This window comes from Tachysurus fulvidraco, chromosome 26 (assembly GCF_022655615.1).
Source record: "Tachysurus fulvidraco isolate hzauxx_2018 chromosome 26, HZAU_PFXX_2.0, whole genome shotgun sequence".
Taxonomy (NCBI): Eukaryota; Metazoa; Chordata; class Actinopteri; order Siluriformes; family Bagridae; genus Tachysurus; species Tachysurus fulvidraco.
The window spans coordinates 12,220,411-12,241,027 of record NC_062543.1 but is presented as its reverse complement, the minus strand read 5'-3'; the positions used below and the strand labels follow the sequence as shown (position 1 = coordinate 12,241,027).

The 20,617-nt window shown below is 40.5% G+C and overlaps 1 protein-coding gene across 3 annotated transcripts in view; it reads left to right on the top strand.

The window, feature by feature from the left end:
• The window catches only part of gtf2ird1 (GTF2I repeat domain containing 1), a 22,872-nt gene extending 2,883 nt beyond the window's left edge, over positions 1-19,989 (top strand). Inside the window, exons 2-27 of one of the 3 annotated variants that reach the window (XM_047809342.1) lie at positions 2,992-3,121; positions 3,309-3,450; positions 3,620-3,802; positions 4,937-5,120; positions 5,833-6,131; positions 6,279-6,374; positions 8,343-8,426; positions 9,262-9,445; positions 10,014-10,039; positions 10,184-10,307; positions 10,570-10,613; positions 10,715-10,795; positions 12,690-12,776; positions 14,246-14,299; positions 14,395-14,457; positions 14,885-15,068; positions 15,215-15,279; positions 15,365-15,430; positions 15,543-15,810; positions 16,635-16,663; positions 17,167-17,214; positions 17,303-17,383; positions 17,463-17,655; positions 17,760-17,797; positions 18,688-18,803; positions 18,895-19,989. In XM_047809342.1, the coding sequence (XP_047665298.1) occupies positions 2,996-3,121; positions 3,309-3,450; positions 3,620-3,802; positions 4,937-5,120; positions 5,833-6,131; positions 6,279-6,374; positions 8,343-8,426; positions 9,262-9,445; positions 10,014-10,039; positions 10,184-10,307; positions 10,570-10,613; positions 10,715-10,795; positions 12,690-12,776; positions 14,246-14,299; positions 14,395-14,457; positions 14,885-15,068; positions 15,215-15,279; positions 15,365-15,430; positions 15,543-15,810; positions 16,635-16,663; positions 17,167-17,214; positions 17,303-17,383; positions 17,463-17,655; positions 17,760-17,797; positions 18,688-18,803; positions 18,895-18,963 (2,934 nt within the window). In that variant the 5' untranslated portion in view covers positions 2,992-2,995 and the 3' untranslated portion in view covers positions 18,964-19,989. Of the gene's footprint in view, positions 1-2,991; positions 3,122-3,308; positions 3,451-3,619; positions 3,803-4,936; positions 5,121-5,832; positions 6,132-6,278; positions 6,375-8,342; positions 8,427-9,261; positions 9,446-10,013; positions 10,040-10,183; positions 10,308-10,569; positions 10,614-10,714; positions 10,796-12,689; positions 12,777-14,245; positions 14,300-14,391; positions 14,458-14,884; positions 15,069-15,214; positions 15,280-15,364; positions 15,431-15,542; positions 15,811-16,634; positions 16,664-17,166; positions 17,215-17,302; positions 17,384-17,462; positions 17,656-17,759; positions 17,798-18,687; positions 18,804-18,894 lie in introns of all 3 variants that reach the window. The other 2 variants (XM_047809341.1, XM_027178717.2) reach the window with 2 other exon arrangements.
• The last annotated feature ends 628 nt before the right edge of the window (positions 19,990-20,617 follow it).

Sequence of the window (20,617 nt, the reverse complement as noted above, 5' to 3'; positions counted from 1 at the left end):
TAAAAAGAAAAAAGAATTCAGGTTTTTCTTGTATGCCGAAGAGCAACTAAATGAAATATAAGTTATAATAATAATGAAGCAAAGCATTAAATAAACACTGCCATTGTTGCTAGACATTAAAATGTGAATTTCAACATTTTAAAATTGAGGATATATTTTAACTGTGTAAGATCAATTGCATACATAAGGTATGTAAGATAAAAATACAGACGTTAGTGGAAATGAATACGCTGTGCGATTATCGAAGCTAATCATTTTACTGGTCGTATAAACCTTATAGTCAGGAAGTGATTCAATGCAGCCATTACAGAGTTATTAGCCTTTCCTGTCACGTTTTGACAATATTTGTCTCCTCAGCACATGAATTTGCTTACTGACCAACCCAATGACAGCACAGTGAAGGTGAGAGTAGGTGAGGGGGAAATGTTCCCTGAAATAAATTCCTGAGTGTGATTTATCAGTGTGTCCAAGTGGAAATGTCATTGGTTCAGATCGTTTATCCAGCAGAGTGGGTATCAACTAGCAGAAAGAGCTGCAGGCATCGTATGGAAAACCCGCTCAGGCGTCCACAATACACAAGAAAGAAAATCTCTCTGATGGGCATTTATTCAACAAGTAATATTTCCAGTAGGTTTCTGCCAGGGGTTTGAATAACTGGAATAAAAAAAGCCGTAGCTGGGCAGAGAGTCTCCAACCGAAACAGAAGTCATTAATCTGACCGCTTAAGCATGTCAGTCTGGCTTGCTCTGCTCTCGCTACATTTGGGAATGTTCTTAAAAAGCTGATGCCCTTTTTTCTTCTTCTTTTTTTTTCCAGCGCTTTTTGTTGTGGTCTCATGTGGTGGACTGAAAACGCTGAAACACTTTTACTCACCACAAGGCTTTTTTCTTCTTCTTTCCAGTATTTAAAGTGTCGAAATGTTCGTTACTGTGTTAAATGACCCCACAATGCGGTTTGCCTGAACAACATTGGCTAAACTTGGGTTTAGAAATGTCATCAGAGCATCTACGATCATTTGCAATTTAACACCTCGACTCCACAGTTACCTCAGGAATCTGCGAGCTTGTGCTTAACCAGTACGACCAAATCGCCAGCCATGCCAGAGGACAGATTTCGCAAAGCAGGATCGCAACCGTCCATATTTCAGAGAGGCCTCACTTGTTTTAGACGAGTTGTTACACTCCCCAAGCTTCACTGGCTCTCTTCTCTGGGTTTGCTTGTGCGGTTTTTGGCTTCGCCCCGAGGCCAGGATAATGGCTCCTAGTGTCTGCAGAGATTAAAAGGCCCGGGCTGCATTGTTCACATGCCTCGAGATTAGTTTCCAAGGAGACGGAGTGCTGTTGCCATGAGAATGTAGGGTCCGGAATTAGGATTGTGATCTTGTTTTCTTCCCCGGACGATCCGCTACGTTTCTTTTTAAAGATCACTTTGAAAAACAATCTTTAGGTTTAGATTACACTAATAACACAATCCTGTTTGATGCCTGACCCTCAGTGTCATTCTTATTCTGGTGGTCATTAACAACAAAATATTTTTTATGTCTTAATTAATGAATTAATATACATTTTTTAGTATTATTATTTGGCTGCTCGATTAATATTGTTGCAATTAAGCTTAAGTTGCATTTTTTTGTTTGCAATAAATCTGTGGAAATTAGATTTGTTTTTTGTTTTTTTAATCCCCCGGACCAAAGACATGCATGGTAGGTTGATTGGCAAAAATTGTCCGCAGTGTGTGATTGCGTGAGTGAATGAGTGTGTGTGTGTGTGCCCTGCAATGGGTTGGCACTCCTGCCTTGATGCCCGATGACGCCTGAGATAGGCACAGGCTCCCTGTGACCCGAGGTAGTTCGGATAAGCGGTAGAAAATGAGTGAGTGAGTGAGTGTTTTGCTTGCTTTGAATAAAAAAACCCATTAGCACTAACTACACCACTAACATTATGAGTCTTAACAGTACGACTTTAAAAACTCGAACTTAAATAGCAAAAGTAAATAATCTTTACTAGGATGTGTTTTGTCGATTTTAATCCGAGACTGTTGTAGAAAAACGTATCAAACAGCATAAACGTTTTACACGTAAACCTTCGCTGCCTTACCAGTCTCTATCTTTTCTAAACACAGCGATCTCTCCGAAGTTTACAGAACACTGACACTGGAGACTCCTTCCTTCAATGTTAATTGTCTCCTTACATAAAACTTCACCATGTTAACAAGTAAAAACTTCAAATTACTGTTTTTTCTGATTACACGTGAATATGTTGTTGCTTTAGAAATGCCCCAGCTGATAATATACCATACACTAGGAGCAAGTTAGCATGACCTAGTTTGATTAATGCTAACCAAGTTTAAGTGTTAGAGCGCTAAATTGGAAGTCAAAAGAAAGACCTAAAGGAGCCTCTGAGCACCATGAAGTTTTCTCGCCAGGTGGCGTGTGGTTTCCGAGGGCGAATTAGGGCATTAAGGCAATAATCTGAACCAGTTTTAATTGGTCGACAAAGGCTTACCGTAATTAGCTACTTTCACATGTGTAACGGATTTCGGTGCATTAGCCCAGATGAGGGTATTACTATCACTTTTGAAAGCTTCTTAAAGGTTTTTATATCCTCGACTGCATTTCTCAGACACGAAAAGCGGCTTTAGGAGACGAGCACCAACTCCTCTCGAACGTGGAACAGAATCAAATCAGCACTACTTAATGAACAAAGACTGCTACTTGTTTACTGCGGCTGTCCTCGTCTATACGGTGTACATCAAACATCATCATCAGTGCTGTTTCAGTTTATTACTCAAAGATCATCGATGTGGAAATTATGATGTTGACGTAGCAGTCATTTAAAAGTAGTTTACGGGAATTATTTTACGATCAAAATCTTGGCGGTTAAGAAATTGTATAAGAAACGCTGCCAGCATGTCACCATTGTGACAATTGTGCACAAAGAAAAGCATTTGTTTTTGTAACGTTGTTGATGTTTTTCGATGTCTGACCTTTAGAGAAATGGCGCAGCTGCGGAAGCTGGGCTGTGATGGGATGAGGCATAACTCTCGCGCTGAGCTCCATGGGCCACAGACATCCACCAGACACGAAATCCTCACCAGTTTAGTATCTGCACTGGACTCCGTGGTATGACTCGCTCTCTGTTTTTGGTTATCTGAAATAGCTACTAAGCATTTCTAGCATTTCCTCTGACTCAAAAGCAAATTAGATTAAAAAATATATAAAATCAAGTAATAACTATAGTACTACGATATTTGTGTAGCTTGAATATGTTGTGCTTTTCTAAATTAGTTTTTGTTACATTTTTTTCCAGTGCACTGCTATGTCTAAGCTGAACGCCGAGGTAGCCTGTGTCACCGTGCACGAGGACAGCGTGATCGCCATTGGAACAGAAAAGGGGAGAATTTTCCTCAACTCCAGGAAGGAAATACAGACAGACTTTCACAAATTTTGCAGTGAGTCATTCAGACGGGTTTTATTCGTGTATATGAGGAATCATTAGACTACCATCTCTAAATAAAGAATTTCTCAAAGATGTTCGGCAAGGAAGGCCCTGCAATGCTTGACATTACAGCTAGTATTTGGCAACACGGTATTCCCTGTATTCTTATTTTTATTCCACAGGGGTGTCCTGTCTGCAAGCATTAAATTCAATCAGCTCCCACACCAAAGCCCTGGATACAGACAGCAGCCGGACCGGTAAAGACGGTCTACTGCCAGCAAAACAGCAGCGAGCCGTAACAGACGTTCACTCCAATATCTTTGTCCTGAGGAAGATGGTGGAAGAAGTCTTCAGTGTGCTTTATAGTAAGAAATTTTACCCTGCATTACCAGAAAGTTCTTTATTTAAAGTCTGAAAGCTTTCTGTGAGTGTTTTCAGCACCACCCTTGTTGTGAAGCATGGTGGAGGTAGCATCAGGTTGAGAGGTGGCCATGACTTCTTGATTTGTTTCGCTGAATAATCCCCATATTTTTACCTGAGCACATTTGTTGGATATCGAAAATTTTCATGCGTCTCACCTCCAGGGTCAGGGGTTCCCATTTCCACCCTCTATAAGTGTAGTCTGCATGTTCTTTCCCATGCTTCGGCAGTTTTCCAAAGTTCACCAGTTTTCCCCCTCAGTCCAAAGATACCCGTTGCTGATTATTTCTGAATTGTATGTACTGTCTGAGTGTGATTGTGCCCTGTGATGGGTTTTCACTAGAGGTCTTCTCGGGTCTAAAGAAATGTACCCAACGCGAAGTGACCCGAATCACTTTTTACCCGAACCCCAAGTGCATAAATAATTTTTTTTAAGAAAGACACTACCCGACACAAACCCAAAAAAATTAGACCCTAGTTCGACCCGACCCGTTGGCAACATTTTTTTAACCCGAGTGGACCCGAATGTTGCACACACCGATGCAGCCCTGCACACACCAGTCAGACAGGAAAGTAACCTCTACAGCGTGGATTCAAAATTGATTGACAGGTCTGTTTTAACAAAAATTGGCTTCGCAAGCGGTCTTGGCAAACAGAGGAGAGGTTGGAAAAGGACTCGAGTTGATGCACACACACGAGATACAGAAGTTCGGGTCTTCTCGGGTCTGTTCGGTAAAAACACATTCATTTTAAATTACCCGAGATTCGATGCCGCTGAATTACCCGAGACCGGATGCACATGAAACTTTTCGACCCGAACCCGCTCGTGTCTTGGGTCGGACCTCTGGTTTTTGAATCTAAGTGGACCCGTAAAGACCTCTAGTTTGCACCCCTTCCAAGTTGTCACACATCTTGTGCCCTTATTGCCCTGGGATAGGCTCCAGGCTCCCTGTGGCAGATAATTTCCAAAATTGCTTTCATCAGCAAATCATCATCACCATGGCAGTTGTCTTGACTTAGTTCTGTTCCAAGACTTCTCTGCATTGAACTGGATCACTTGAGTGTGCATTGTGTATCAGGTGAGGCTGTAGGGAAGAGCAGCCTGGTCCCTGTGCCTTATGAATGGATTCAGAAGGAGCCTGGTGCTGTGCTCATTCATGGCCTCCCTGATGGTGTGACCCTGAGGAGACCTGCTGATTATGACACCAAGACCTTAATGAAGATTCTGGAACAGAGCAACCGCATTCGCTTCATTGTCAAAAGGTCAGTGACGAGAATAACAACGATCCGTGATGTGTAGAAAATGTGAGATTATCTGCTCCTTCTCTCTTCTTTATACATGGCTAACAATTTAATTTAAACAATTTAAAATTTTTATTGAAATACATCTATGACGTTTTTGAGGTAAAATGTTGAATCGGAGTTAATATACAGCACCGATAAAATTGTGAAATTTTGAAAAAGTGTGACTGTGGATGTTTAAAAAGATTAGCAAAAATTACAGTTATAAAAAGCCAAAAGGAGATCTCGCAGCTTGGCGTGCTAGCAAAGATTTTGTAGCTAGCAAAGTTAGAAGATTAAAATATTCCCTAAAGTGTGTGAGGTAAAATTTTGATGTAAAATCTATCTAAAATAAGGCTCCATGCAGATTTGTTTGCTTAGTAAATTGAATGTGCTAATTCATCTCCAGAGCCCTGCTAGCACCGAAGGGGTATTTAGCATGATTTGCATAATTCTTTAGCTTTTGTTTACACATTGTTATCAGGGTTTGAAGTTTTGTATGAAGTATTTCTTAAACTTTTGCTGTTTTGGAATATTCATATCCAATAATGACATTAGGAGTTTTTGTTACATTTTGTTGTGACCCCGTCGTAAAACGCTAACATGACTAACAGGGAATGACAGATAACAAGCCGAGCCTGATAGAGTGAAGTGGTGTAGATGGAAACGAGATCAAATTGTTTTCTGTATTCAGAGTGCCAGACGAAGCCGCGCGCGACGGTAAATCCTGTCCGGAAAGCAATCACCACCCCTCCCCTGCTGTTAAGGGTGCCAGCAACCATACGCCTGTTAAAACACCCACACAGGAAGTGTCTGCTAGCAACTCTATGCTCTCCAGCTTCCTGTATGGAATACCCGTGCCTTCCCAGACACACCCTGAAGCTAAAGGCGAGGCGAAACCCACGGTGCTGCACGGTCTGGTCAAGGAACGGCTAGCAACTTGGGCACCGAGCGACGAGAAGGCGGCTGTGCCCAAAGAGGCCACTGACAACGGTGAGCCAGTTTTCACGTTCTGCACAAAAGATGCCACGTCAGTCTACATTACATTTACTAATTAACGGCTCTAACGCATTTTTTACTCAAGATTTTGTGATTGATGGATTACACGGGTTTTTCCTTGTCTTCCTGTATGTTCTCCAGGTGAGCGGATAGCACTCGCAGGAGACGTCGCTCAGAGCTCTCCCAGTATCCATGTCTCCAAACGCCTGCTCTTTTCCATAGTACATGAAAAATCAGGTGAATATGATACACACATGCTGCGTATATGTGTGTGTGTATGTATTTATATATTTACTGGTCAGACATAACATTAAACTCACTGACAGGTGAAGTGACTAACATTGATTCTCTAACTTCCATGGCAGATGTAGGTTAGGATATATTAGGCAGCAAGTGAAACAATCAGTTCTTGAAGTTGATGTGTTGTAAGCAGGAAAAATGGGCAAGTGTAAGGATCTGAGCTACTTTGACAAGTGCCAGAGATGAAGTCTGAGCTTCTTCATAACGGCAGGTCTTGTTATATCCCTTTTCCACCAAAAAGAACCGGTTGCTGGTTCAGAGCTAGCACTGGTGCTGGTTCAAAGTTGGTTCCACTGGCGAACCTTCTAAGAACCGATTTGCCTTTCCATCGTCACGTCATTGTATACGTGTCAAGTGTCCCAGCAACGTTAACGCAGCAGCGGCAAACACAAACACAACAACAATGGCGGATGTTGCTTTACTGTGAATGCTCATGGCTTTGTGAACCTACATTGGCATCCAAACGTGGCGAATCCAACGTGTACGTGCAGCTCCGTGTAATCTGTATAAACGGAGGTTGTAATCGAGAAAATACATAACATTAGTTTATCATTAACACAGATAAAAAGATTAGCCTTAGCATGTAGCTACCTATTATCATTTGTGCTGATAATTGATCATATTGCGGTAAAGTAAAAGTGTATTAAACATTAGTATACTTAAGGTACATTATCAAATGCGCTAACTGTAGCCCCGCCCCCAGCTCCTGACGCAAGCGGTTCTTAAGTCTAGACCAGCAACGTTTTGGTGCTACTTAAGCACCACTTTTCCTGGTTCAGAGCCGGTGCTTTGGCGGTCGAACCAGAAAGAACTGGTTCTAAATTAGGCTCTGGCTCCGAACCAGCACTCAAACTGCCTCGGTGGAAAAGGGGCATTAGATGCTCCAGTTTATGTACCATGATGGAAGAAGGCAAGTCAGCAGATGCAGTGGGACGCTCTGGGAAACGTTCCAAGCAACTTGGTATAATTGTGTATTAATCTTCACCCACATGATTTTCATTGCCATCCAAGATCCATTTTAGTTAAAGGTCGACAACTTGCATTAATAATTTTCTCCCTTATCTAGAATGCTCTTTGACCTGCTGATAGGTTGCAAGTGGGATTTAACTCTCGTCTCCTCTCGTCTCTAGCTAAAGACGACGATGCAGCAGCGCTTTAGACTGTCTCGCTCTGTCAGTCCCTCATCCGTACCATCTGTTCAAGCAATTTTCAGGTCGATAGATACGTCATGCCTCATCTGTTATCTGATACTTCGTCACCTATCCAGGTAGCAATACAAATACTGTACAGCACCAGAACTGCTGAAGACAATCAATGTCAAAACATAGACAGTGTCGTTCAGGGCGGATATTTCCTTTAACTCTAATGGAGTCCCATAGTAGCCTCTTTAAACACTTAAATACAGTAGCACGTAAGCCCCTAAAGCCATAACCAGTGGTGGATGAGTGATGAATAACAAGAAGCTTGGCCACGACACTTCAACATCTTTTCCTTCCAAACGAGCAACAGGAAGTTTCAGATATTGCCAAGAGTCAGGCCCTGTGTTAATTGTCTCCATCGACTAATGTAAACAAATCTAGCAGACAAAACAAAGCTCTGGTTTTCAGCAGCAAAATATACGAAAGATGCCTTTTTTTTTGTAGCAGTTTGCTACGATGGGATTTTTGGGCTGCTTCGATGCCGAAGGTTGTGATTCAGTCTGGTGCAAATGACATAACAGTATAAAAAAACAACAACTGAAAAACAGCTGCTGGGGGAATTGATTCGGTTCTGATCTCCTCCCAAGCTATCGTTTGAAACACAGTGCTTTGAATCGGAAAATATTACATCTAGCACATAGATCAAGTTCATTTTTTTTTACATCTATGCCGGAGGGTTTTAACGTTTCTATCTTGTCTCACACAGAAAAATGGGACGCCTTCATCAGAGAGACAGAGGACATCAACACGCTGCGGGAATGCGTGCAGATCCTATTTAATAGCCGCTACGGTGAGACACACACACACACACACACACACACACACACACACACACACACACACACACACACACATTTCTTTTTTCTCATCTGGTATTTTCTTCTTTACTGTTTTCTATTTTGTCTGCTTTCACTTGAAAACATCTTTGACTAGACTAAACTGGCACTGGTTTCATTTGGCAGATTGTGGGGTTCTTTTTTTGTTTTGTTTTTACTGAAGAAGTGACTCTCTTCCTATAGTTACATAGTGGTTATACGTATATTACTAAGCAGTTCCTACATGATTTTTGTTGCAAAAAAAAAAATTTTTTTTTTGTGGGAAACTACTCAGATTTGCACATTTTCAAGCATGGGGTTCTCCATTTAAACACCAACCAGTGAAGACACGTATGTGCGAACTTTCTGCGATTGTATGTATGTTAGGGAACCAGAACATTCTGGAGACTTTATCTTTATCTCGAGCTTTACACTGGAAACTCCTTCCAAATCAACATTCATCAAAAAAAAAAAAAAAAATCATTTCTGAACATCCTAGAAGTCGTACAAGTTTCTGCGTAAATTGTTACTACAGAAATGAAGATGTATTTAAAAAATGCATTCATATATATATGAGATTTTATTATTTTGCCGACCAATCGGTATCGAGAATTCATCTGCGCTGTGGTATAAAGCCAAATATTTATAAAAATTTATATCATTTGTCGATTTTTTTCCTGAGTCACAGACAAAGGACTTCTATTTTTTTTAAGACACTGTAATACGTTACTATCTTCTTTATTGCTGTGTTTGTGTATTTATTGCCCAGTTATAAGAATCTTTATCTAATTGTACTTTTTGAACTTCCAGCTGAAGCTTTGGGTTTGGATCATATGGTCCCCGTTCCGTACCGGAAGATCGCCTGCGACCCAGAAGCAGTCGAGATCATCGGGATTCCAGACAAGATCCCCTTTAAGCGGCCGTGCACCTACGGAGTGCCGAAACTCAAACGGATCCTGGAGGAGAGGCACAGTGTCCGCTTTGTCGTGAGGCGGTGAGTCCTGTCAGTCATTGGAAAAAAAAAAGATGTGGGTTTTTTTTTTGTTGTTGTCTCAAATCAAACTGTAAATAGAGACTTCTTTTTGGTAGCATGTACTTTTCGAAAATAAACACAGGAATGCATCTTATGGCTGTATTCCAAGAGCTGAAATTATCTAGAGAGTCTTAACTAGATCCCTGACAGATGTGAAGTAGACGCCTGGTTCAACGATTCAGTTCAGTTAATTTACTCTTTTCATTTTTAGCTCAACAGTGACTGCACAAACAGAAGAGTTTTTTTTTTCCTCGAATGAATTTTCTCATTTATCTCTTGACTAAAGCTTCCAGCCTCCTGGTGCCATCTGGCAGATTGGCGTCTGCCATCCAAAAACGCTGCACCGCTCGCTGGGCGTAGTAACCGCTGCCATCGACGCACCAGTGTGCGCCCGCCGATTTGGCTTTAATGAGGAAATCTCCCGCTGATTCGGCAGCCTCACGCATCCAAATAAGGCAGTTCAATATGTTGAGGTGCAAGCCTGATTCTAGCCCATGTTTGTTTACGCTACTTGTTTATTCCCTTTCAGGATGTTCGATGAGCGGATCTTCACTGGTGAGTGACACATTTGCTGAATCACGTCTCACAGCAGCGCTTGTCTTTGCTGGGACAGCGTCGGACGTGCAGCTAAAGTTATATTTCCGCGTACTACGCTGTACTGTTAACTCAGTCACTCTTGGTCTTTTTTTTTTTAATCAGCCGCAGGGAAAATAGCTAAAGAGGAAGGCAAGCAGGACGGATCCTCCCCCGAAGATTGCTTCCCAGAGGGGCTTAGGATGCCAAGCTCCGCGCTCGAGCTGGTCAGCAACACCCACAGCAGCAGGTACGCGGCAGCGGCCATCGCAGTCAAGACTGGCAGCCTGGCTAATTAGTTTTAAACACCCGAGCCTGCGTGCTCAGCCAAAGCAAACGGTGCTAATTGTTGTTGATCTTCAGGAGAGCACTATGCTGTTTAATTAGACTACCGCAAAGCCCTTTAGCGAAGGTTTAAAATATTTCTCTGCCAGTCAGGGTTAGCTGTGTTTACTCACTAAATTGCTCTTGCTCGTCCTCTCGCTTTGTTTTTTAACGTCTTTGTCTCACAGATCCACTAGTTCCTGTGTCAGTCCCTTAGCAGACTGCGAAGCAGGTGAGCCTCTGACACACCGAGTCACCTCACACTCAGCTTAATGTCAGTAATGATTGTTGGATTTTTTTTAATGTGTAATGGACACTAATGTGTTTTTTTAGGGCCCTCGGGAGACTGCTTACCTTTAAAAAAGGTCAAAACGGAGCCACCAGATGGAGAAATTATTCAGGTCACTGTGCCAGGTATGAACGTCCTTTCCTTTTACTGGACCATTCCCTCCATGATTCTGCAGGTTTTCTACAGATTTGGGTCAAGACACGTCATGTGACATAATTACAACGTGCGTTCATCCAAAGCTCTGTTTGATTCACGCCGATTCAGCCGTCATCGAAAGTCATTAAAAATGGAAAAAAAAAAGAGGTTACAAACTTTTGAAAACAATAAAATTTGGTTTTTGGTCACAACAATGTTAAACAAACTCAGAATTATACTGAAGGAACTTGCTGGATGTGATAGAGGTTAATTTCCTAGTTTCCAAATGAAATAATTTCCTAAAAGGCACTTATAGATAGAGGCAGATGTAGAGGCAGCCTATTCATATAAAGGTCTAATGAGCAATGTACCTGTTTGAAGTCTCCAATATTAACAATATTATCTCGTCTTAATTCGACTTTTCGGCTTGAAAGATGCATCGGTGTCTAAATCTCTTATTTCAGTCAGGACTACTTCAAAAATGAAGGTTAGCGAGCATACAGTTATGCCCCTTTTCCACCGAGGCAGTTCGAGTGCTGGTTTGGAGCCAGAGCCTAATTTAGAACCAGTTCTTTTTGCTTCGACCGCCAAAGCACCGGCTCCGAACCAGGAAAAGTGGTTCTTAAGTAGCACCAAAACGTTGCTGATCTAGACTTAAGAACCGCTTGGGGTGGGAGCTGGGGGCGGGGCTACTGTTAGCACATTTGATAATGTACCTTAAGTTTACCAATGTTTAATACACTTTTACTTTACCGCAATATAATACATTATCAGCACACATGATAGTAAGTAGCTACATGCTAAGGCTAACGTTTTTTCTGTGTTAACAATAAAATAACGCTATGTACTTTATCGATTACAACCTCCGTTTAAACAGATTACATGGAGCCACACGTACACATTTTATTCGCCACGTTTGGATGGCAATGTAGGTTCGCAAAGCCATGAGCATTAACAGTAAAGCAACATCCGCCATTGTTGTTGTGTTTGTGTTTGCCACTGCTGCGCTAACGTTGCTGGGACACGTGACACGTATACAGTGACGTCACACTCGGCGCTGTGACGGCTCTCTAGCCGGTGGAAAGGCAAACCAGTTCTTAGAAGGTTCGCCAGTGGAACCAACTTTGAACCAGAACTAGCGCTAGCTCTGAACCAGCACCCGGTTCTTTCCGGTGGAAAAGACGCATTAGTCTAGAATTTTCCCACGTGCCTGGGGAATGAATAGGACCCCCCCCCCACCCCCCACCACCACCACCACCACCACCACCATCAATTAAAGCTCAGAATCAGATGTGAAATTGCACGAGGTGCGAATCTTTTACGTGAAGAATTTAAATGGCGCTGGCGACAGGTTCTGGCTGGAGGAGTCGGGGACGGAGGAGGGTGTTGGATCGTAGCAGCGGTGATGCGTAGGTGCGCTCGAAGGCGAGGATTTAAAGGAGGGAAATTACGGAAGTCGTGCTGGATTGGTGCGCCTTGTGGACAGCTGATTAGCAGCTGATGCAGTTTACTGCGTGGCCTGCCTGAACTAATGCGATGCTTGATTTATAGGGGGCCAAGCACCGATAGCACATAGACACCATGTTGTTCTTCCACAGTCTACCTGATTATCCACACAGCTGATTCTGAATATAATAGCTAGTTCAGTCGCTCAGTACATGATGATGATCATTTAGTTATTTACTATATGTTTGGGGAATAAAGCTTCTCTTTCTGCACACAGACTGCAGCGCTTGCCTCCTTGCATCCGGGTTGGTTTGTTTTGTTGGTTTGGTTTGTGGAATGTTCTTTGACACAATGTCATCAGATTCGAATAATAATCAGACACGGATGATGACATGGAGCATGAAAACAAAATGTTTCTGACAGATTTCTCTCCTTTAGAGAACACGGCAGCCTCGGAGGAGCCCAGCAAGCCTCAGGTTGAACTTGTGACCCCTGATCATCGCCGCCCCCTGGAGCCTCTAGCAGGTAACTGCACATTCGTCTTTCTCTCATGAGGAGCTTGGACGCTGCAACCCACTGGATTTGGAAATCTCTGCTTCAGACACGGGGGTAGATTTCAATGAACAAAGCAGGGAATGACCGGCTGGTGGTGACCTTTTGCTAAATAATCATCCCAATAATTTTCCCAGTCTCTAACCTTTAACGCATCCTAATCCCTGTCCCTTTTGTTATTGTGACTAACAAGTACATCATATCTAGTCAGATATTGTAAAAAAAACAACAACAATTGCCTTCTTCTTTTAGTAAAGCAATTTTGGCTGACCTTCATTTGCATACTGAACCCTGATTGGCTGTTATCATTTATGATCTCAGACTTATAAAAACTGCACACTGTTGCTATTGGAGCTTTATTTAACTTTATTTAACTTTATTTGCTGAGAATGTTTTCAAGAAATGTCGGCCATGTCTCAATCGGCTCCCTAGTTCACTAATCAGGGCACCGTGCAGGGAGTCTAAGGGCTGTCACAATCGCAATATTCTTAAAACTTACAAATATCTTACAAAGCACCATAAACAAATTTCAGAATCCTCTTTATTAAAAAAAATCTATGGTAGCTTGTTATTTTCTGTCAATTTGATTTGATCTAAGTTTTTTTTTTGTGACATGCTTTAATTAACATAAACAAATAAAGTCACAGATCAAACCAGGGTCTTAACTATGTACAGATTTGCCACCTAGGAAGCTAGGGATCTGCTTGAGACACAAGTGTAACCCTGAATAATATTTTAATATACAAACAAATGCTTCGTCTTTTGAGTAAATTCATCTTGTGGAATTTAAAATCCATTAAATTTGGGTTGCTTTTGCAAATTCTAAGTCTCTAGCGAAGATTTTTCTGATGTTGACTATATTTTCCAGAGCACAACGGGAAGCTAAGTATCAGCTAAACAATAGTCTTAGAGTCTCCGATAAGATCCCCTTGTACTTCCTTCCACTCCGTATGCTCTTTTGTCAAACCTATCGAACAGTAGTTATTTCCCGTAGCCTCCCTGTCCAGGAGTCCAGTGTTAGTGTTACAATGCGAGTTAATATCAATGTTCAACTCAAACACGATGTAGCCACGAATAGCATTAGTCGAAACCATCATCAACAATTCCCGATATTTGTAAACGTACTCGATGTGACAGCTGAAATTCAGAATAGACCTCGTGGCCATACGGCTGGAGTTGAATCGTTTATATTAACTTGCTGTTTTTTTTTTTTGTTTATTTGTTTATTTTTTTTATTCATTATTTGATTAATTGATAATTAATTTTATTTGATTTCATTTGATTAATTTCATTTAATATGTTATTTTAAAGTCTGCTTTACACAAATGGTCATTGGAGTGCGCAGAAGGTGAGTGGAATGTTCAACAGTAACGACCTCGGAGCATTCGCCGGAATTTTATAAGCGGAATTTGTGTAACGTCAAATATTTTTTTGCCGTTTAGTCGAAGAACTGGCGCAGAAGTCTTCGCCACAAGGGCTCAAGAGAGTCGTCGAAGGTAAGCCGCATTTTAATGATGTTTTTTTTTTCCTCCCTTGTTTTTATGCGTACGCCAGCGTGTTTGTTTTGATTGTCTGTCCGTTCTTCTAGAAGACATTGGAGAGATGATTCTTCAGCTGCGAAAGCAAGTGGACAGTCTCTTCAGCACCAAATACGGTGAGGAGCCTTGCATGTGTACTGGGGAAAAAGTTCAGCGTCTGTTTTCGATGTTTAACGATGATCGTTCAGGAGTCTCTCCTTTCATCCACCTCCTACATATCAATCTTCTCACTCGTACACGACTGTTACAAGAGTTTCAAACATTCACTGATGCTCAAGACGATGACACGGTACATTAGAAGCCTGGAATCGGTGTAAACTTTTGAACAGGATGAATGGTGTTAAATATTTGAGTTCCTATTTTTGTCATTTAGCCCTTTAAAAACTTTAGGAAAGCCCTTTAGCCCTTTAAAGATATTGATGCTTCCTGGACAAAAAAAAAATTTGAATTTCTTCCTGGGCACCAGCCCATATTTTATCGAATAATAATTTCTATTTTGTAGAATAATCGTTTCCCATTTCCACACTGTATCCTCTTCTCTAGCGGAGGCTCTGGGCTTACCTGAGCCGGTGAAGGTTCCCTACTCGAAGTTCCAGATGTATCCCGAGGACCTGTACGTCACAGGGCTACCAGAAGGGATCACGTTCCGGAGACCAAACTGCTTCGGTGCAGCCAAACTTCGCAAGATTCTCAGTGCCAGTAACCAGATCCAGTTTGTTATAAAAAGGTGGGTCACCAAAAATAAAAAAGAAAAAGAAAAGAAAACAGCACAAAAAAAGTATCTGATCAAATATTTAGTACAGAAAACATTTGCATACAGCAGTCCAAATATGGGACAAGAAAAAAAACAACATATTTTTGTCTCAAATTCAGGCCAGATTTGCTAACTGAAACACAGATGAAGCTTGAACCTCTCTCTCAGCCAGATTACCATCCAGGTAAATATTTCCAGAGATATGTCTAGTCTTTATTCAAACACACACAAAAAAAATGCGACTGAGACGTTTCTCCAAATTACAACAGAATGCGATCCTAAAGACATTGTGGGAGAAGATCCTGGACCTGCCTCTAAGAGACCTGGATTCTTGGGTAATAGTATGACCAGAGGTTTTTTTCTTTTTCCACATGTTTCACAATGAATATGTTTGAACCCTTACTTCTCTGTCTAACCCTCCGCCCGTCCCGTCGTCTCCATTTACAGATAGCTTAGAGGCCAAACTGTCTCGCATAGACTTGGCCAACACGCTGCGCGAGCAGGTTCAGGATCTGTTCAACAGGAAGTATGGGGAGGCACTAGGCATCAAGTATCCTGTGCAAGTGCCTTACAAGAGGATCAAGAGCAACCCCGGCTCGGTGATCATCGAGGGCTTGCCACCGGGAATCCCTTTCAGGAAACCGTGCACGTTCGGCTCGCAGAACCTCGAGAGGATACTGGCGGTGGCTGATAAGATCTCCTTCACCATTATGAGGCTAGATGGAACCTTTTTTCCCTCTCAACAGTCCTGCAAGAGTTTAGTCACATTTCTAGTGCCAGCAGTTTGTTACAGTTGGAGAAAAATAATCAATGATGCAGTAGTGTGATGTGACCTAGTAGTATTGTTTTACCACAACAGCTTTTTTTCTGAAGTGTTATTATTCCATGGCAATTTTCCAAGCTAGTTCCTGTTCTCTTTTCTCCGACTGTGTGGTGTCTCGATCCTGTACTGTAGCTCGTTGACTTGCGAATTAGAAGGCCGTGAGTTCAAATCTCAGGACTGCCAAGATACCACTTTTGGTGCCAAGACCCTTATAACCCTCAGTTGTATAAATAAGCATAATAAACATAAGTATCGAACGCACCATCGGTTACTTCTGACCGATCAGATCGAGCATTCAAAAGTGTAATATTTTTCGTTAACAGCTACTTGACTTTTCAACCGCCTTGACCTTCCGCTTTCTGGTTTTAACAGCTTCATATCTCAACTCCTTTCCAACAGCAGTTAGATGATGCCGTTATGATTAAACCCCATTCATTTTTTTAGCTTTTTTAGGAGCTACCTAATAATAATAGCTAATAAATTTGCACAAATCGTACTGTTAAAAAGTTTTCAGAAGTTTGGATTACTGAAATGCTTTGTTTTGTTTTTTTTTGCCAGAAAGCAAACCAGATCAGACAGTAATTAGGTCAATATCTGTCTTTTACAATTATTAATTAACATGAGCTACTATAAGAATTATGAGGCTGTTTATTAACAATGTTAACCAACATAAAAGAATACTATTGATTTAAAATGATTATGTTTTGTCTTTACAGGCCTTTCCAAGGACTTATCCCCAAACCAGGTATGTATTTTAAAACCATTGCATAGAATCAGCTCATGTTTTAATACCTGCTGAAAAAAAACATGCATGATTGTGTTCTTTTGTGTTTTACTTTACCACCAGAATGGTAATGGATTTATGGGAGATTTTCAATCTGTGTAAACAAATAAATACGTTTCTGGCGGTTTGATATAATCTAAAATGTGTCAGAACGTGTGTTTTTTTCCTCTCTCTGTTGATGACCTTACACAGAATTTTAGTGGTTGAAGATAACCCCTTGAATTTGTAGAAGCTTATGAACAAGCAGAAATGGATTTGATATCATCATTTACTTTGAAGATAGAAACATCTCCGTAAAGAAAAAATGACTCTTTTTTTTTCTGCCCAGAAAACAGAAATACGTATAAAAACATTACATATTCTTACATAACATGACAAAGACATTCAATGCTGAACACAAAGATTCCATGTCGGGGCCTCTGGGGAAAAGAGTTAAGAAATTAAGCAGGCTTTTCTTTTCCCAGCACCAAGAAGAATCACGTTATTGAAGAAAGCGTACTCGTCCATAAGCGGTAAGGACGTCGTATCGGTGTCTTGATTTTTTTTTTCCGGTGACCTCTTGTGTCAAACTCAGATTTGTGACATGACTTTTTCGTACAGCAGAAGAGGAAGACCTCAACCGCATGGGTGAAAAAGTCATATTGAGGGAACAAGTAAAAGAGCTGTTCAATAAGAAATACGGTCAGTATAAACATACAGCTTTATTCATTTTACCATTTCAGTACAAACATGCTCAGGACTCTCGCTTTCACACGTTCAGGAGAAGCTCTGGGTTTGGATCGACCCGTCGTTGTCCCGTACAAGCTTATCCGAGCCAGTCCCGACTCTCTGGAGGTGTGCGGACTCCCGGAAGACGTTCTTTTCCGTAACCCGAACACCTACGACATCGCCCGGTTGGAGAAGATCCTCCAGGCTCGAGACGACATAACTATCCATATTAAAACACCTCTACAGTGTGTATACGTCAAATTATTCGCTCTATTTGTTGCATCTGTGTGGTGAAGGTTTAATATAACGTAATCTAATGTGTGGGTTTTTTTTTTTTTTTTTTTTTTAGGCCTTTCGTTCAGCTCTGTCCACAGACTTCAAGTTCAGGTTCGTTCCCATACTAGAGGTATTCATTTTTAGAGGAAAAGAAAAGTTGACAACATTTGTTGACACACAATAGCAAAGCGTACGTACGATACAGAATACACTCCCAGCTTAGTGTTTTAAGCCTCATTGTTAATGATGAAAAATAAAAAGGTCAGCGAAGTAAACGCTGAATATTTAGACTTTGTGGAGGATTGGCTGAAAGACATTCAGAGCACGCAGGTCCTCTCGAGCCCTTTTTATAGCTCTACCTTCTTTCTGTACAACAGTGTTTGGGAGGTTTTTTTCCATAAAATCAGAACTGTCAGTCATCACATCATCCGTGTACGTTACACACACACCAATGCTGCTGCATATTGTACAAAAAGCATAATATTGCACAATATTGTTATTCGCACTTCCCACACTTTATGTACATAAATGATCAGTCATATATTCTGTATTCATATTTAATACTCATAAAATCTATTGTATCACATCTGCATTGTCTTGTATAGTCTGTATTATTTTTGTATAGTATAGCGTTATTTACGTCTGTACTTTTGAGAGTCACAAACAGCTAGAACCAAATTCCTTGTGTGTGTCAACACACTTGGCCAATAAACCTGCACCAATAAATATGGTGACATTTTTAGAATTTTCTCAATTTGGTGTGCAAAGTTTTGTAATTTTTAGGAAAATTCTTCAAAAAATTCTAAATATCGGCAAATTTGTCATAACGGAAATGAAAACCTAAACTTTTGAAAGCAGAGATAAAAATAATAATAAACACATAACAAGCTTTGGGCTTGAATCCCTGATACCTTTACACTTCATTCTATGTGATATACCAAATATATATTTTAAACATCGAAAAATTATTTGGCATTTGATGTTTTGTCCATTGCATGCAGAAGGAAACGAAGTCGCGGTGAATCGACGCAAACGAAAACGAGTGCTGGATAACAGTCGATCTGCCCCGCCTGAGGAAGAAGACCCTAACATTTCGACCAATCAGATTCCAGTGATGGTACATACCCACGCCTATTTCTGATTTTTTTTTTTTCCTCCTCAATGCTGAATTAAATTTGATATTTATTCTCTGTTTTCTCTCCCTTAAGCAATGGCCCATGTACATGGTGGACTACAGTGGAGTGAATGTCCAAGTTCCAGGGAAGGTTAAATACTAATCCTGACCGTAAAAGAACCACGAGGGAAAAACCTGTGAGATGAACTCAGCCGGAGCTCTTGTGTCTGATCGCACTGTAAACCAATAACTAGTGTGTGGAAGCTTCCGTTCATGACCTCCTCGAGCAGATGGACAGAGGAACAGACCGAGGAGGCGCTCGTCACGCTTTCAGGAGTGCTTAATTTGCGAGATCGTCCCTTTTCCAATTTTTGCGCTTTATTTCCAGGAAGGTGTTGAAAGAATGTTTTTTTGGTTCATATTCTTAGTGAGTAATGCATCACTTTGCATTATACAGTCGCCCTGTACATGACAACCTGCAAGTAGTCATTATCTAACACTGTAGTTAAGGATGATATGATACACCATGGGAAGTATCTACTCTTGGACACCATCATTAAAAGAATGAGGAACCCTAACTGGTGCTGAACACGTGCATACCGCGTACTACTCCTGTAGTAAGATTGACACATAGCTAAAAATGTTGTACTATTATTTATTTATTTATTGAAATAAAAATAAAAAAAAATAGGAATTTGTATATGCAGGGAATGGAAGTGTTACGTGCTGAATTTCCGTGACTGATAACACTCAAACGATTTAGCTACTGTATGTACACACAGAGGTTTTTATTTTATTTTTTATTTTTTTTTTCTTCATTGATTAAGTCGAGTTGGAGTACTCTAACATGATAGCACTAACATATTTCAATGAAATGGCTTTTTCTATTATTATTATTATTATTATTGTTATTATTATTATTATTATTATTATTATTATTATTATTATTGACTTGTAATTTACTCCTACTCTCCTGGATCGTGGAGGATATTATTTCACAGAGAAACACACCATGAATGTATTGTATTGTAAAAGAAGACCGGTATAATGTTATTCAATATGGACTGTCTCTGGAATCACCAGTATTTATATGCTGTACTTTAATGCCATTTAGGCCTTTTAAATAAAATGTGTTGCCTTGCGTTCACTGCATTTTTTGCATGTGATTAAAGATGTTTAACACATTTAATTCGATCACAAGTAAATGTTTCTACAAGAATGTAAAGAAAACTATACCACAGAAGAATAGAAATAGAGTCATGTAGTGATTTGCGGGGGGTCCAAGCACCGTTTTGCAAGCAGCACCTCATTGATAAATGATGATCAAATCTGATAGGCCAGTGTTTCTCGATTATTTAAACCATTTTTATAAATCCAGTTACAGACTTTCACATCAAATATACCGTATACCAAATTTAAGCTTGTTATGATTTACGGTTCATAAGAAATTTAAACGTTAACGTACACCATGCCCTAAATTTAGACACGTCTGAAATCTTGTCTTAATGATAATATGAAAATGTTTGTTTGAATTTATCGCTGTTTATTCAGAATTTGCTGAAAATTCATGTTTTGGAGATAAAATATTAGAATTATAACAAAAGTAGGTTTTGTAAATCATTGCAATTAGCACAAAGTGGAAGTGGGCAGAGCTAAATGGTCCTAATTGCTAATTGGTTCACAATTAACCAAGAAATCAGATGGCAATTTATATAATATTATAATTTACTAAAGTGTAGAAAACGTATTTGCAAAATCTGTATTTGACGCTTATTTAAGCTTATTTTAGCCTTTTTAAAGTAAAATCCCGAGTCTGT